The sequence below is a fragment of the Dipodomys merriami genome, unplaced genomic scaffold (assembly GCF_024711535.1).
Source record: "Dipodomys merriami isolate MVZ:Mamm:240054 unplaced genomic scaffold, mDipMer1.0.p SCAF_6, whole genome shotgun sequence".
In the NCBI taxonomy this organism is placed as follows: Eukaryota; Metazoa; Chordata; class Mammalia; order Rodentia; family Heteromyidae; genus Dipodomys; species Dipodomys merriami.
This window is the reverse complement of record NW_027206179.1, coordinates 29,539,394-29,552,971: the sequence shown is the minus strand read 5'-3', so window position 1 is coordinate 29,552,971 and position 13,578 is coordinate 29,539,394. Positions and strand designations below refer to the sequence as shown.

Sequence of the window (13,578 nt, the reverse complement as noted above, 5' to 3'; positions counted from 1 at the left end):
ATATATATAAATATTCTATATATTTATATATAAATTTTAAACCATTACAGTAACATTTGATGAAAGAAGAAATTTAATTCTTAAAAAATCAATTTAAAATACCAAAAGGTATGTAATGAATAATAATGGAATAATTTCTGAATTTAAAAAATATGATTATTTTCCTTCAGTGAGGTGTTGTCCCATCTAAAATATCATCTGGTAGTTTTAAACTTGTATCTAAAACTGTGCTAATAAATTTGAATAATGTAAAACTGGGACAATATATACCTTAATTTAGTGAGATGTCTGATTTTTTTCAATAAAATATTAAAAGTTAGAGTTGCAAATACAAACATGGACAAAGAAAGCACAAGAGCTTGTTATTCATTTCCTGTGGTGAGGTATGGCCTGTAAATACTCATGGTTATGACAGTCAGTCTATCATAATCACTGTCCCATGAGGACCACTCTCCCGTGACTAAATCAATGAACATGAACCACAAACAGTGATAAAACATGCTCCAGTCTTACTGACCTTGTTAGTCTTTGTAACTGTGTGATGTGATAGAAAGCAAACCTCTTCCTTTATTTATAAACTGAAACTCCAGTTTATGATATGTGCAAATTCCTAGCAATTTTGTATTTGTTGTTCCATTAGCATGAGTGTCTTCAAAGGCATATTGCCTAATCAGAGTGCTACACAATGTTAAGACTAGGGCCCAAATACGTCAGCTAAAAATAGATTTTAATAGACACTGTAACATATAATATTTAAACTAACCTTACTCTCCAAGAATCAGAGTTAATATAAACTTTGCTTTGAAGTTGACCTCTTTCAGCCATATGTTGCTTTTTTACTATTTTAGCATATGGTTTCATGAGTCATATACAATACTAAAAGAGCCTCAGATGTTTTTGTTTGTTTGTTCGTTTTTTGTTAATCAAGAGTCTTGAACTCAAGGTTTGGACACTGCCTCTGAGCTTTTATGCTCAAGGATATTGCTTTATCAATTTGAGCCACAGCCCCCTTTCCAGTTTTGGGGTGGTTAATTGGAGGTAACCCAGGCTTTCTTGCACAGGCTGGCTTTGAACCAAGATCCTTAAATCTCAGCATCCTGAGTAGCTAGGATTACAGGAGTGGCTACCAGTATCGAACTTCAGATTTTTTAAAATTTCTCCCACCCAGAAACTATACGAAAATATACTTAATTTACCATAACTAGTTTGCCTCATGATTAATAGCAATGTTAATTTAAAATTGAATACAATAATTCTAGCCAGAAAAACACTACTCTTGAACATCACATATATTCTATAAGATCAGTATAGTAAAGTGACTTAATTTCCCAGAGATTTTATTTTCACAGAAAAAATAAGCCATTAAAAGTATTTCACTGATTCCAAGACAATTTTCTTGCTAGTAAAAATTCTAAGAAACATGAAGAGACAAATGATTACTTATAGAAGGGTTCTTTCTGCTATTGATATTTTAAGGCATTGAAAAAAATATGGTATTTTAAAAGTATAGAGTTTTAAGTAATCGAGGTTGGAAGCACACCAATGCGGGTGTCTGCAATTTGTTGTTTTGAATTGTTTCCTTTCTTCATTCACTAATCTCCTGAAAGACACTTACTAACAGAAGAGTATTTGTCTACTTGATTAAGCTTTCAAAGCAGCTGGAAGAGGATTTTACATCTGGCCCTTTCCTCTGTTATGTATACATAAAAAATTGATGAATGTATAAAATAAACATAAAGTCACCTTTATAAAACCAATTGAATAAAACAGCACAGAAATCATGGTGATTATATACAATAAAGAGTTGGTATTAATATAACTCTAATAATGTAATTAAAATTTTTATAAGTTAATAATGAGCAATTATATATTCTTATTATTTGAGACATGTATTCAGTGATACACCTTAGGGGATGTTTGTGAATATGACTACATTTCAAATGTATACAATCAAAAAGCACAAAAGAATTTTAACCAGTTGTCCAGTTCTCATTAACGATGTGATTCTTGACTAAAGTGACAGGTATAAGGCCTATCTTGAGAAAGTTTCATAGTTGTCTCTTAAGCTACAGTAAAAGCTCATTTCTTTATTATGTTCCATTTTCTTCACAAAACTGCTTTATGGGAAAATAAATAGGAAGAAATCATACTGCTCACAGTGACATTATGTGGCAGTAGAGATACAGACTTCCCTATCAAATAGCTTTGGTTTTCCATGAGGATAATTTTCATTTTATGTAGAGAAGGGTTTCTCATAATAATTTATTAAATACCCTTATATTAAAATCATTTCCATATTAGATATTTATTTGAGTTTTTACTTATGTGAACTGAACTTTTTAAAAATTATATTATTCTATTCTACACATTCTTTTTAAAGTGCTTTTGAGCCAGGAACTGGTGGCTCACACCTGCAATCCTAGCAATTCACCAGGCTGAGATATGAGGATTGTAATTCAAAGCCAGCCTGGGCAGAAAAGCCCTTGAGAGACTCTTATCTCTAATCACCAGAAAGCCAGAAGTGGAGCTGTTGCTCAAAGTGATAGAGCATTGACCTTGAGCAAAAATGCTCAGGAACAGAGCACTTAGGCCCTGAGTTCAAGCCTACAAACTACAAAACAAAGAAGCAAACAAAAAGTATTGTGGCTATGTATCCATTACCCAATATAGAAGAGTAAGAAAGGTAGATAAATTATCAAATCTATATTTATTTTATTTTCCATATATATAACATAAAGTATATTCTTTAAAATGTATCGCTTCATATTCAATCACCAGCTATATATTAACGGAGGTATAAATCAATGGATAGGTTCTCCATTCATATGAAATGTTTTTATGAAAGGAGATAAGCCATTCTTTAAAAGTTCTGTATTGGGGGGCTGGGAATGTGGCTCAGTGGTAGAGCGCTTGCCTTGCATGGGTTCGATTCCTCACCACCACATAAGCAAAAAGAAAAAAGCCAGAAGTGGCGCTGTGGCTCAAGTGGTAGAGCGCTAGCCTTGAGCTGAAGAGCTGAGGGATAGTGCCCAGGCCCAGAGTTCAGGCCCCACAACCGGTCCAAAAAAAAAAACAAAACAAAACAAAACAAAAAACAGTTCCTTATTGGGTTGGAGCCATTGTTCAAATTGTGAAATATCTGCCTAGCAAGCATGAACCACTGGTTCAAATTCCAGTAGAATTTAAAACAAACAAGTAAACATACAAACAAAGGAATATAAATGTTTTTTGTTAATTAAAAGAGGATAACCATATCACATTTTCCAGTCCTTCATTGAGTCTTAAACCTTTGAATTAGTTGGGCCATAGAATTAAGATAGCTTGAGGTGGCTTAGAAGATGCTTCAGTTCACTTGGCACTACAGCAGCAAAGAAAGGATTTCTCCCTGCTTAGACATGAAGATAAGTTCAAAAGGATAACACATATCCACTGACTTCTTTGTTTCTCTCTTTCTTTTTTCTTTTTTTTTTGTCAGTCATGGGGCTTGAACTCTGGGCGCGGGCTCTATCCCTCAGCTATTCAGCTGAAGGCGAGTGCTCTACCACTTAGAGCCATAGCGCCACTTCCAGTTGTCTGAGTGGATAATTGGCAATAAGTCTCACAGACTTTCCTGCCGGGGGCTAGCTTTGAACCGCGATCCTCAGATCTCACCCTCTTGAGTAACTAGGATTACAGGTGTGAGCCAGGGGCACCCGGCTTCCACTTACTTCATATATGGAAAAAAATTCCTCATAGTGGTGGGGATTAATTGAAGATATTTGTAGAACATGTGTGGAGATATGATAGCTAATCCCATGTATTCTCATTCAAAATTGTGATTTGGGGCTGGGAAGGTGGCTCAGTGGTAGAGTGCTTGCCTTGCATGCATTAGGCGCTGGGTTCGATTCCTCAGCACCACATAAGCAGGGGAAAAAAAAGCCGGAAGTGGCACTGTGGCTCAAGTGGTTGAGTGCTAGTCTTGAGCTGAAGAGCTGAGGGACAGCGCCCAGGCCCAGAGTTCAGGCCCCACGACTGGACTCCCCCCCCCCCAAAAAAAGTGATTTGTTAGGTAATGTTTAAGAATTTTTAATGTCTACCACTTGAAATGGAGTTTAATTAACTAGGTATGGCTCTATGTTCCTATCACTATGAATAAAACGATATTTTTGACATATCAGAATTTGTACTACTGTGACATGAATAACTGTAACTTTGCTTATATCAAGGAATTAACCATGAAGAATTACAATAATTTTCTTTCAGTCACCAGGTCTTCTGGTGATAATTTCTGAAATAGCATTTTGAAATTTAGATTATTTTTTGAGAGACAGATTGGCTTGCTAAGTGAACAAAGAAAAATATAATATTTTGATAGGTGAAAGAATAGAAGATTGGGTAAAACAGTAACATTTTTAAGGGATTCACATAAATTCACATAAATTACCACTCAATGGGTGGTAAAGACCAATATTGATTTTGTAAATATCCAACAACTAGTTAAAAAATTACATAGAAAATTCAAGCAGAAAGAAAACAAAATGCATTGCATTGATAATCTGCTTTGTTAAATGACAAATTCTTTGTGCAATTATATATATATATATATATGTATATATAATTTTTTTTTCAGAGTGGGACTTGAACTCTGAGCCTGGGTGCTGTGGCTATGCTCCTCAGTTCAAGGCTGGTGCTCTGTTCCTTGAGCCACAGCGCCACTTCCAGTTTTCTGGTGGTTTGTTGGAGATAAAAGTCTCAGGGACTTTCCTGCCCCGGCTGTCTTTGAACTGTGATCCTCAGGTATCAGCCTCCTGAGCAGCTAGGATTACAGGCACCCAGTTAAAGATATATTTTAATTTCCTTAACAATTAAAAAAAAAGATACAAAAAGCTAGTAAGCTCATCCTGTCAGGTGACAGATGGGGATTTTAAATTCTTTCTCACTCCATACCTACCTTTTGATTTCATTTATTTATCAAAATATCCAAAAGGATGTTTTCTGATCACTTATATAGAGGGATGCAGAGTAATAAAGAATCATAAAATGAAATGAAACAAATCATTAAAACATCATGCTCATTGGAAATGGCAGTTTTGAAAATGGCGTTTTTAAGTTATATTCCACTGGCTTTTAGTCTTGAATTGTAGTTTAATTTGGAACATACATTTACATGGATGGTTCTATAAAAAAAAATTTTGGTTCCTGTGGGCATTGGTTGTTCATGCCTGTAATCTTAGCTACACAGGAGGTTGAGATCTGAAGATCTCAGTTCAAACTCAACTGTGCAGGAAATCTGTGAGATTCTTTTGTTTTTTAGGGAGGGACCCATCATGGGGCTTGAACTCTGGGCCTTGGTGCTGTCCCTCAGCTCTTCAGCTCAAGATTAGCACTCTACAACTTGAGCCACAGCGCCACTTCCAGCTTTTTTCTTTTTGCTTATGTGGTGCTGAGGAATCGAACCTAGGGCCTCATGCATGCAAGGCAAGCACTCTACCACTGAGCCACCTTCCCACCCCCAATCTGTGAGATTCTTATCTCCAAGTAATCAAAAGAAGCCAGAAGTGGAGCTCTAGCTCTGGTCTGGTTGAGTTCTGGCTCAGTTTTGAGCAAAAATGCCCAGGTACTGAGTGCAAGTCTTAGAATAGGTACAGAAAAAAAGCAACCAACAAAAACTAAAATTAAAAGAAAATGATTCTTTAGTTATAAGTTGAAAATGAACATCAATACTTCAGGTAATTACCAATGAATAAAAATTGAAAAAAAAATCATTACTCCATCCAAAAGAAAAGAACATTCATGAATACATGTTTCTATTTGACTTTCTGGATTTATTCCAGTGATCCTTTAGGCATGGAGGTTAAATCATGCTGTTACTTCTATGTACGTGAACAAAATAAAAGAAAATATTGGCAGATAGTCAACTAAAAAGAATTCAATAATTGTATTCTCGACTCTTGTTCTACTTAGAATAAAATTCCTAATAATATCACTCCTTTGATTATTTACAATTTACTATTGTGCAGAGTACTTTATAGTAAAAAAAATAGAAAGCTTTTCATGTTCACATATATTAAGTTTAGAACATGTTATACTAAAAATAAAAATCCACATTTGTTCTTTCAAGACACTGAAAATGAAAGAAACAGTTTAGGTTTTCCATTAACCTTTAACATATTACAAGTTTTGTATTCTATTTCAATGCAAAATGTAGTAAATTTGAATTCACATTGGAGTTTTATTCTACATACTGTGTGGCAAAGACACAGTTTCTATAAGCTAGGTGATTTGTTTCATTCAAAGTCAGATACACTTTACAATTTGATAGTAAAGCAAAAATGTCATCAATAAAAAGTAAGATATTCAATAGTACCTTCAGAATTCATTAAAATAGTATTAAGTTAAGAAAGTAAAGTACTTCGTTGCATAGTGTTTCCTTAAATGAGAAACTGAGTGTGCATTGTGTTTACAAAACAGTCCTACATTTTCTTGACTAATTACATTTTGCTTGTGAAAACCTAATTTTATAATTGGAAAGAAGAAAAATAAGTCATTTACCTTTGCATATATAGTAAAATGATTTTCTTGAAAAGGTAACCTCTAGCCTTACCTTAATTTGGCTTAATGTCAATCATCACCAAAAATTGAATGTATTTTTGCATATAGCAAACAAAATATTTCTGTATGCATTACATACAGGAACCTCCTCGTGTGTGTGTGTGTGTGTGTGTGTGTGTGTGTAAACCTGATTTAATAGAATTAAAAGGTAAGACATTGAAGAAAGCACATTTGAAAATAATGTTCATTTTAATTTTATTGTAGTGAGCAGAACTTTTACTTTTCTTGAAAGGCACCCAAGAATAATTACTTTATGAACCAAAAATATACAAAACTGTACAGAATAAATAGTCCATAGAAATCTAGCTATACCTTCTTGTAAAATAAAGCTACATTGTCCCTCTCTTGAGGTAACATAAACCACTTACCTTTAGAAGTGCCTTTTCTACTAATTTATGGCAGCTATCAGTATACATCATGAAAAATAAAATAATATTTTTAATTGTAACTTTGCCACAAAAAGGAACGTTTCTATCATTGTCATTCAGATTTACAAAGGATTAATACTATGAACATAAGCAAATTTAATAGGTGTTCTAATCATATTTACAGTCAAATCTCAGTAGCATATTTAAATATCCCAAGAAGAATTATACTTTGAGCACAAATGATATACCTTAATTCACAGCAGCATTGACAAAATGAATGTCCACACAAAATGTGTAGAAAAACCAAAAAGTTTGCTTATATAGCCCATCTGAACGATTATTCACTCATTTTTAATTCAGAAAGCATAGGATTGGCCATTTAATTTTGCACTGTTCAAAGTTTTGGCCAACTCTTGGCCTACCTAATTACAACTTTTCTATTTTCCTTACTATTATGACTTAGACATTTCAAGTTCCAGTTCCATTGTGTTTATCATGAGGAAATTGAATGTTTGCAGATTTTTAAGCATACAATAGTTATAAAGTATATATCCCAGACATATTCTAACTACATATATAGGTACTTTTTTAAATGATGAAATAAAATTTCCTTTAATCCATTGGTAAAACAATTCAAGAAAATAATGATTGTTTCAATGTTCAACCTTTTTAACATGTGCAAGACGACTTCTATGTAACATTGACTTTTATTTTTATTTTTTTAACGCCATAATCCTTGAATGCATTACATGCAAGGATTTATTTGGGATAGACTACATTGCCTGAACATAATGCCATGGCTTCTCCCAGTGATCCCTGAGCTTCTTTCTCTTCTCTTTGTTCCCATATAACTGCTGTGCTTAAGTTCTGATTGAAGACCTACTCACTCATGTAAGGCACTTATTTCCAAGATTTGGACTTAAGACAGAATCACAGCATTTCTGCCAAAGCCCTTCGAGTCTCCATCTAAGTTTGCTGCTCTAGGACTTCTAAATAGTCAGGTTCAGCATGTAAATTAGCTTTGAGCTCAAAATACTCATTTTTAGTCTGTTCCACCAATACCTTCCTTGGCCGTGAGTACATTAGCGTTTCCATCAACTTCAGTTCTTCATGGGCTGCGGGGTAATGTACCTCCCTGTCAGGCTGGAGCTGAGCGATGTTTTTCCTTAGGTACTCTGTGATTCCCAGTTGCTGAAGTTCTCGTTCCTTCTCTAAAAGGTTCCTGTATAATGAACTGGCATCCTGGAAGGATAAAAATTCTGTGGATTGGTCTGTGGTTTTGTATTTCATGTTTGATCCTGTGAGTGGTGAGTGATTTTCCCGTTCTAAAAGGCTTCTTTGGAGATTCTTCACATCACTTCCTTCTTTCTCATTCCTTTCTTCTTCCTCTTCCAAATGCTTTGGACCGAAGGACGGACTTCTGTAGACATGAACCATTGGACTCACCATGTGCTGCTCGTAGAGAGAGGCTGAGGGCCTTTCGGCTGTGTGGTGAGTTGTTTTGTGGCCATACATGCTGTACTGAAGGTGCACAGGACTATTGTCTCTCACTTGATCTTCGACTTGCTTCTTTTTGCATCTTCTCCTGCGATGGAGAACAAGAACCACTATCCCGGCAGCACAGAACACAATGGTGATGAAAACAACTAGAAGTCCCAATATTAGAACTGACAACGGGACAGCATCTGTGAGAGAGCTTAAGAGAGTCCCTGCAGTATTTGTAGTGCTCGTAGGAGTTGTAACGATCATGGAATGACTCTGGGTTGGCAGGGATGGGTTATTTACTAAACCTGGGCAGAGAAGTTCACTGTTCAGGGCTTTCAGTTCCTTTTTGTTGAGATGAGGTGGCGACATGCAGAGGATGTCATCCGTCACCGTGTTCTTGCTTAATTTTTGTGTCCATTGCTGTAATCCAACCAGATCACAAGAGCAGTCCCAGGGGTTATCCTCAAGGTCAATCTGGGACAATAAACTCAGATCATCCAAGATGTTACTGACAGGGAGATGGGTGAACTGGTTTGTTTTAAGATTTATCCTAGTTAGAGGAATTCCGGAAAAAATATGCGGGGGTAAAACTTGAAGGAGATTGTTGTTTAAATAAAGTACTTTGAGTTTAGGCAGTGAGTTAAAGGTTCCTGGTAGAATTTCCTTAATCACATTGTATTCGAGATATAAGTACTCAAGGTTAGGAAGACCAAGAAACATGCCTCCGTTTAGCTTGGTGAGATAGTTGCCATTAAGGTAGAGCTTTTGTAGTCTTGTAAGATTCATAAACGACCCCTCTTCAAGAACTTCAATACGATTGTTTCCCAGATGAAGCATTTCCAGCGTGAAATATTCCACTAGATCAGATTTCATTAATGTGTGAATAATGTTTCCTGCTAGAATCAGCTTTCTGGGATTCTGTGGAGGAGGTTTTAGATCTGCTATGCTTTCGATGTTGCGTTCTTGACAATGTATTAGAAGTCCTGATGGGGTTAGGACTTTGCAGTTGCAAGGAATTGGACAGTAGGGTGTTGGGAGCTGAGTCGATGGCTTTGTAAGGTAAGGATTCAAACCAGGTGCTTTGGTAGGTGGTTTAAAAATGGATATGGTCTTGGTTGACATGAGACTATCACTTACCGAAGATGTGACTGCCAGGTGCAATGATCCAGAAGGGTCCTCGAACTCTTCATACACTGGTGGAGTAGGGCAAATTGACTCTGCTTTCAGTCGACTCAATATGCTTCCTTTGAAAAATGGCGGACTGTTGCATACGACATCCCCAATGACAGACTGTGGAGGCATGTTCTCCAACCAGATTTTGAGCTGCAATAAGTCACAATTGCAAGCCCACTTATTGTCCTCCAACTGGAGATCCAATATTCGGCCAATGTGTTCTAAAAAACCAACATAAGGCAATGTTTGCAACTGATTTCCACGCAGATCTAAGTGGGTTAGAGGAACAAATCGAAAGATGTTTGGTGGAAGACTCTCAATAGCATTGTCATTTAAGATTAAAACTTTAAGTCTGTTGAGCTTGCTGAAGGCACTTGGTTCAATCACTGTAATGAAATTGTTATCCGCTTGTAGGAATTCCAAGTTTTCTAATCCATGAAAAGTGTCCTCCTTAAGAATTTCTAAAGAATTGTGGTTGATATGAAGTTGTTTCAGAAGGCCAAGGCCATTAAACGCACCAGTCTCAATGTCTGCAATGTTGTTAAATCCCAGGTGTATGGAAATAGCATTGCTAAGTCCAGAAAAGTCATTGGTATGTAGCATTGTCAAGCCATTATTCAATAAGCTCAGGTGAAAAGGTCGTGATGGTGGCACACTTATTTGGGATAATTCCTTGATACCTTTTTCTTCACAATTTATTAACATTGTGCCATCTTTTTCCTCACAGTTGCAAAGGGTATCACAAGATCCTTTGAGTGAGGGCACTGGTGATGGGGACTGTAAAGATATACAGGCAAGCAGAGATGAATAAAAGAGATGAGTCCACAGCTTCATGTTGTCATGTAATGGGGGTCTAACCCTGTAAAATAAAATGCAGTAACAGCGGACTTTAATGGGTGGGACAGTGAGATAACTCTAACATTTTCAAATGATAGGCTTTCAGCTACCATGAAAATCTGAATGGGTTATTGCACTTGCATTTGTTTTTAATAGATATTCCAATACTCAGACCTATTCCAAATCACTTTCAACTTGTATCAAAGTATAAAATTCAGCACAGAGATGTTACAATATTAGAGTAACATTTGTGTTGACACCTGAAAAGAAACCTGCATTTGAACATATGAGATGGATGCTTGCTTGTATCATGTTCATAAAATGATACAAAAGTATATGGTTGAAAACACCTTGTTTTTAAGCATTCTTTTAATCTTACAATAATAAGAGCTAGTGCTTGATGATTATAGGCCAAGGAAATATATATATAATGAAATGTAATAAATAATATAATATATCACAAATATTATATATATATATATATATATATATTAGCTAGAAACCTGGGGAACTCTAGATGGTGACTAGAAAGAATGTATGTGTATTTATGTCTGCAGGTAGTATATATTCCCTTAGTTTATAAAAATGCCTATATGCTCATCTGTCTTGATTTGGGAATAATATACTACTGTTTATTTTTAATAAATATTGGGAAAATGTGTCCTTCATGATGTAATAATATATAGCATTATAAAACAACTCTATTTTGGCTATTCTGGCCAAATACTGTCTTAAATTACAATTGTGTATGATACATAAGACTTAAGAGTACCCCATTAAATTTAACTGAAGTCACACTTATAGTCAGATAAGGAATAGATATGGAGTACTGCTCCTTTTAAACTTTTTAGCCATAGGTAATAATTCACTAACAACCAAGGGAGAAAATTGAGTATTAGCATGATTTCAAGCTATTATTAAAGAATAAACAATGCCTCATGTCAACTTCAACCCAGATGACTTCCAGGTGAGGACTTGAAGCAGGCTTTAGGCAGTAAATGTCACCACATAATTAAGCAGTTGATCAACTCTATTTCAAGTTTGAAGTCTCAAACAATGAGCTCTGAAACAAACTGCACTATGTAAAATATTTTGAGACCATATATAATTTGGTTCAAAATAACAGTTCATCGGAACAACATCACATATTCTAGCTCTCTCAAAATTTAAATTGTGCATTTGAAACAGTATCTCTTAACCTTGAAACAGCAGCAAGGGCAAGGTAAACTTGAACAATATTAATGATCATTTATTAATATTTTATTCCTTCTAAGCATACACAATGCTACTGATTATCCAATTCTGTTTCATTCACTTAGTTTATCTTAAATATATAACCCAAATTATGATATGAACACCACACCTTATGTGAACTTTTCAAAATGAAACTTGCTTATTTGTTGATGAAATACAAACAATGGACCCAATCAAAAATTTAAAGCAAAATCTGATAAGTTATTCCAGATGTACGCAATAATGCTGAAAGTAAACTTCAATTTCCTGAAAATGCATTATTTTATTGAAACCATGAACATTCTCAAGTCTGGGAAAGACAATAGGTAACCAAAGGAACAAACCAGTATAGTCTTTATAAATAAAAGGAAAGTTAGAAGGCTTTAGGTTTCCATAGGGAAATAGCTAGGTTTTAAACTATCCTGACTTATGTGCTTAGAAATAAGGAGCTTGTAGTTGGAGTTTTCAACTTGTGGATTAGCTTCCAAAAACAATATAAGTACTTCTTCATAAATCATCAGCAAAGAAAATGCTGGATTGCACCTAGCACAGCAGCCTCAGAAAATAGTAAATAATTTCCAGATGACAATATCTCACTTTAAGAAAAAATCTTACATGCATCCTGTGCTTCACAGTATATTAGAAAACAGTTTCTAATCTTTCCAGACATAAAAAAAACTTGAGGAGTGTTCAGAATTAACATCTGATACCATACAGTCTTTAAGAGGTCAAAACTCCCTGACATATATATTTTCAGGAAAATCTACATTCTCAAGTCAGAGAATACAATAAAAGTAGCTCACAATATACAAAGATTTCTCCAGTATTCTGCCTCTATTAGGAATTCAACAATGACATCTATTTTTTTACGCAGGAAGCAAACATATTCAGTTCCAATAATAAACCACATGTTTTAAAAGGCATAATGGAATAACATTATATTGCTTCGTTTTTACAGAGCCAGCTGTTGGACTAAATGTCTAGTGCTCAGAGAAAATAGGCATCTGCTAAAGTGTTAGTTTGGCCACTGAGAAAAATATGACTGAAAACCTGTAAGCAAAGTTACTATATTTTTTTAAGTGGCAAACATACAAATGCAATCCCTTGATGATAATGCAAACATCAGTATTGAAAAGGCTGGAAACATTCATCTTACCTGTAAAGCAGATACTTTCCTGACGTGTTTTCTGTATTGCACAGCTGGAAGAGATGTTCAAAGTAATTCAGTTTCTTTATTAAAAGAGAAAGCAGCGAACACCAGCACGTACTTTCTCCTCAAATACCACTTCTTGACAAGTCCTGTAGCTTGCAAAAGTTAAAAATCTCCAGTCAAAGACAAAATGCTGAACATTTCAAAGAAAATATTGCAAGTAGAATGCATGCTGGAGCATCCTGAAGCATTTCTCTCTTTATCCCCTCAATTAAAATTCATGGCATACTTCACTGCTATGCTGACTTTTTTTTTTCCTTTTGGCATATAGTTAACCATTTGCAAGCTGCTGAATGCAGAAAATAAACAAGATGTTTAACAGCGCTGGGATTGATCACTCTTGTTTTTTAGATTGTAGATCCAAGCTGCATGCAGCAAGGTTCTCTTTCCTCCCTTTCTAGTCTTTCTTGTTAGCTCAGTTTGTTATTAGTCAGATTGCCAAGGGCTGGGAGGTAGGCGTAAATAAAGAGACTTCTTGGCTTTTGACTCAGCCTTTAAGCCCTTCCCCATTAGAGCACTTTAAACTGCCAGTGTCATATAACACAAGAGACAGCTCCACCTTGGGACAGCTCAACTCCTCCTCTTTCTGTAAATGGTCTTTCCATTCCTTTTCTACCAAATAGAGAGCAGTGAATGTTAATGGAAACAAGTTCATGTTATTTTATATGAAAGTCTCATGTT

General features: G+C 35.3%; 1 protein-coding gene across 1 annotated transcript; it reads right to left on the bottom strand.

Moving 5' to 3' along the window:
- Positions 1-6,782: 6,782 nt before the first annotated feature.
- Positions 6,783-13,298, bottom strand: Slitrk6 (SLIT and NTRK like family member 6). The gene is made up of 2 exons (XM_070002752.1): positions 12,844-13,298; positions 6,783-10,476 (listed from the first exon to the last, which is right to left on the bottom strand). The coding sequence occupies exon 2, from the start codon at positions 10,449-10,451 to the stop codon at positions 7,926-7,928; it is 2,526 nt and encodes an 841-aa protein (XP_069858853.1). The 5' UTR covers positions 10,452-10,476; positions 12,844-13,298; the 3' UTR covers positions 6,783-7,925.
- Positions 13,299-13,578: the final 280 nt, after the last annotated feature.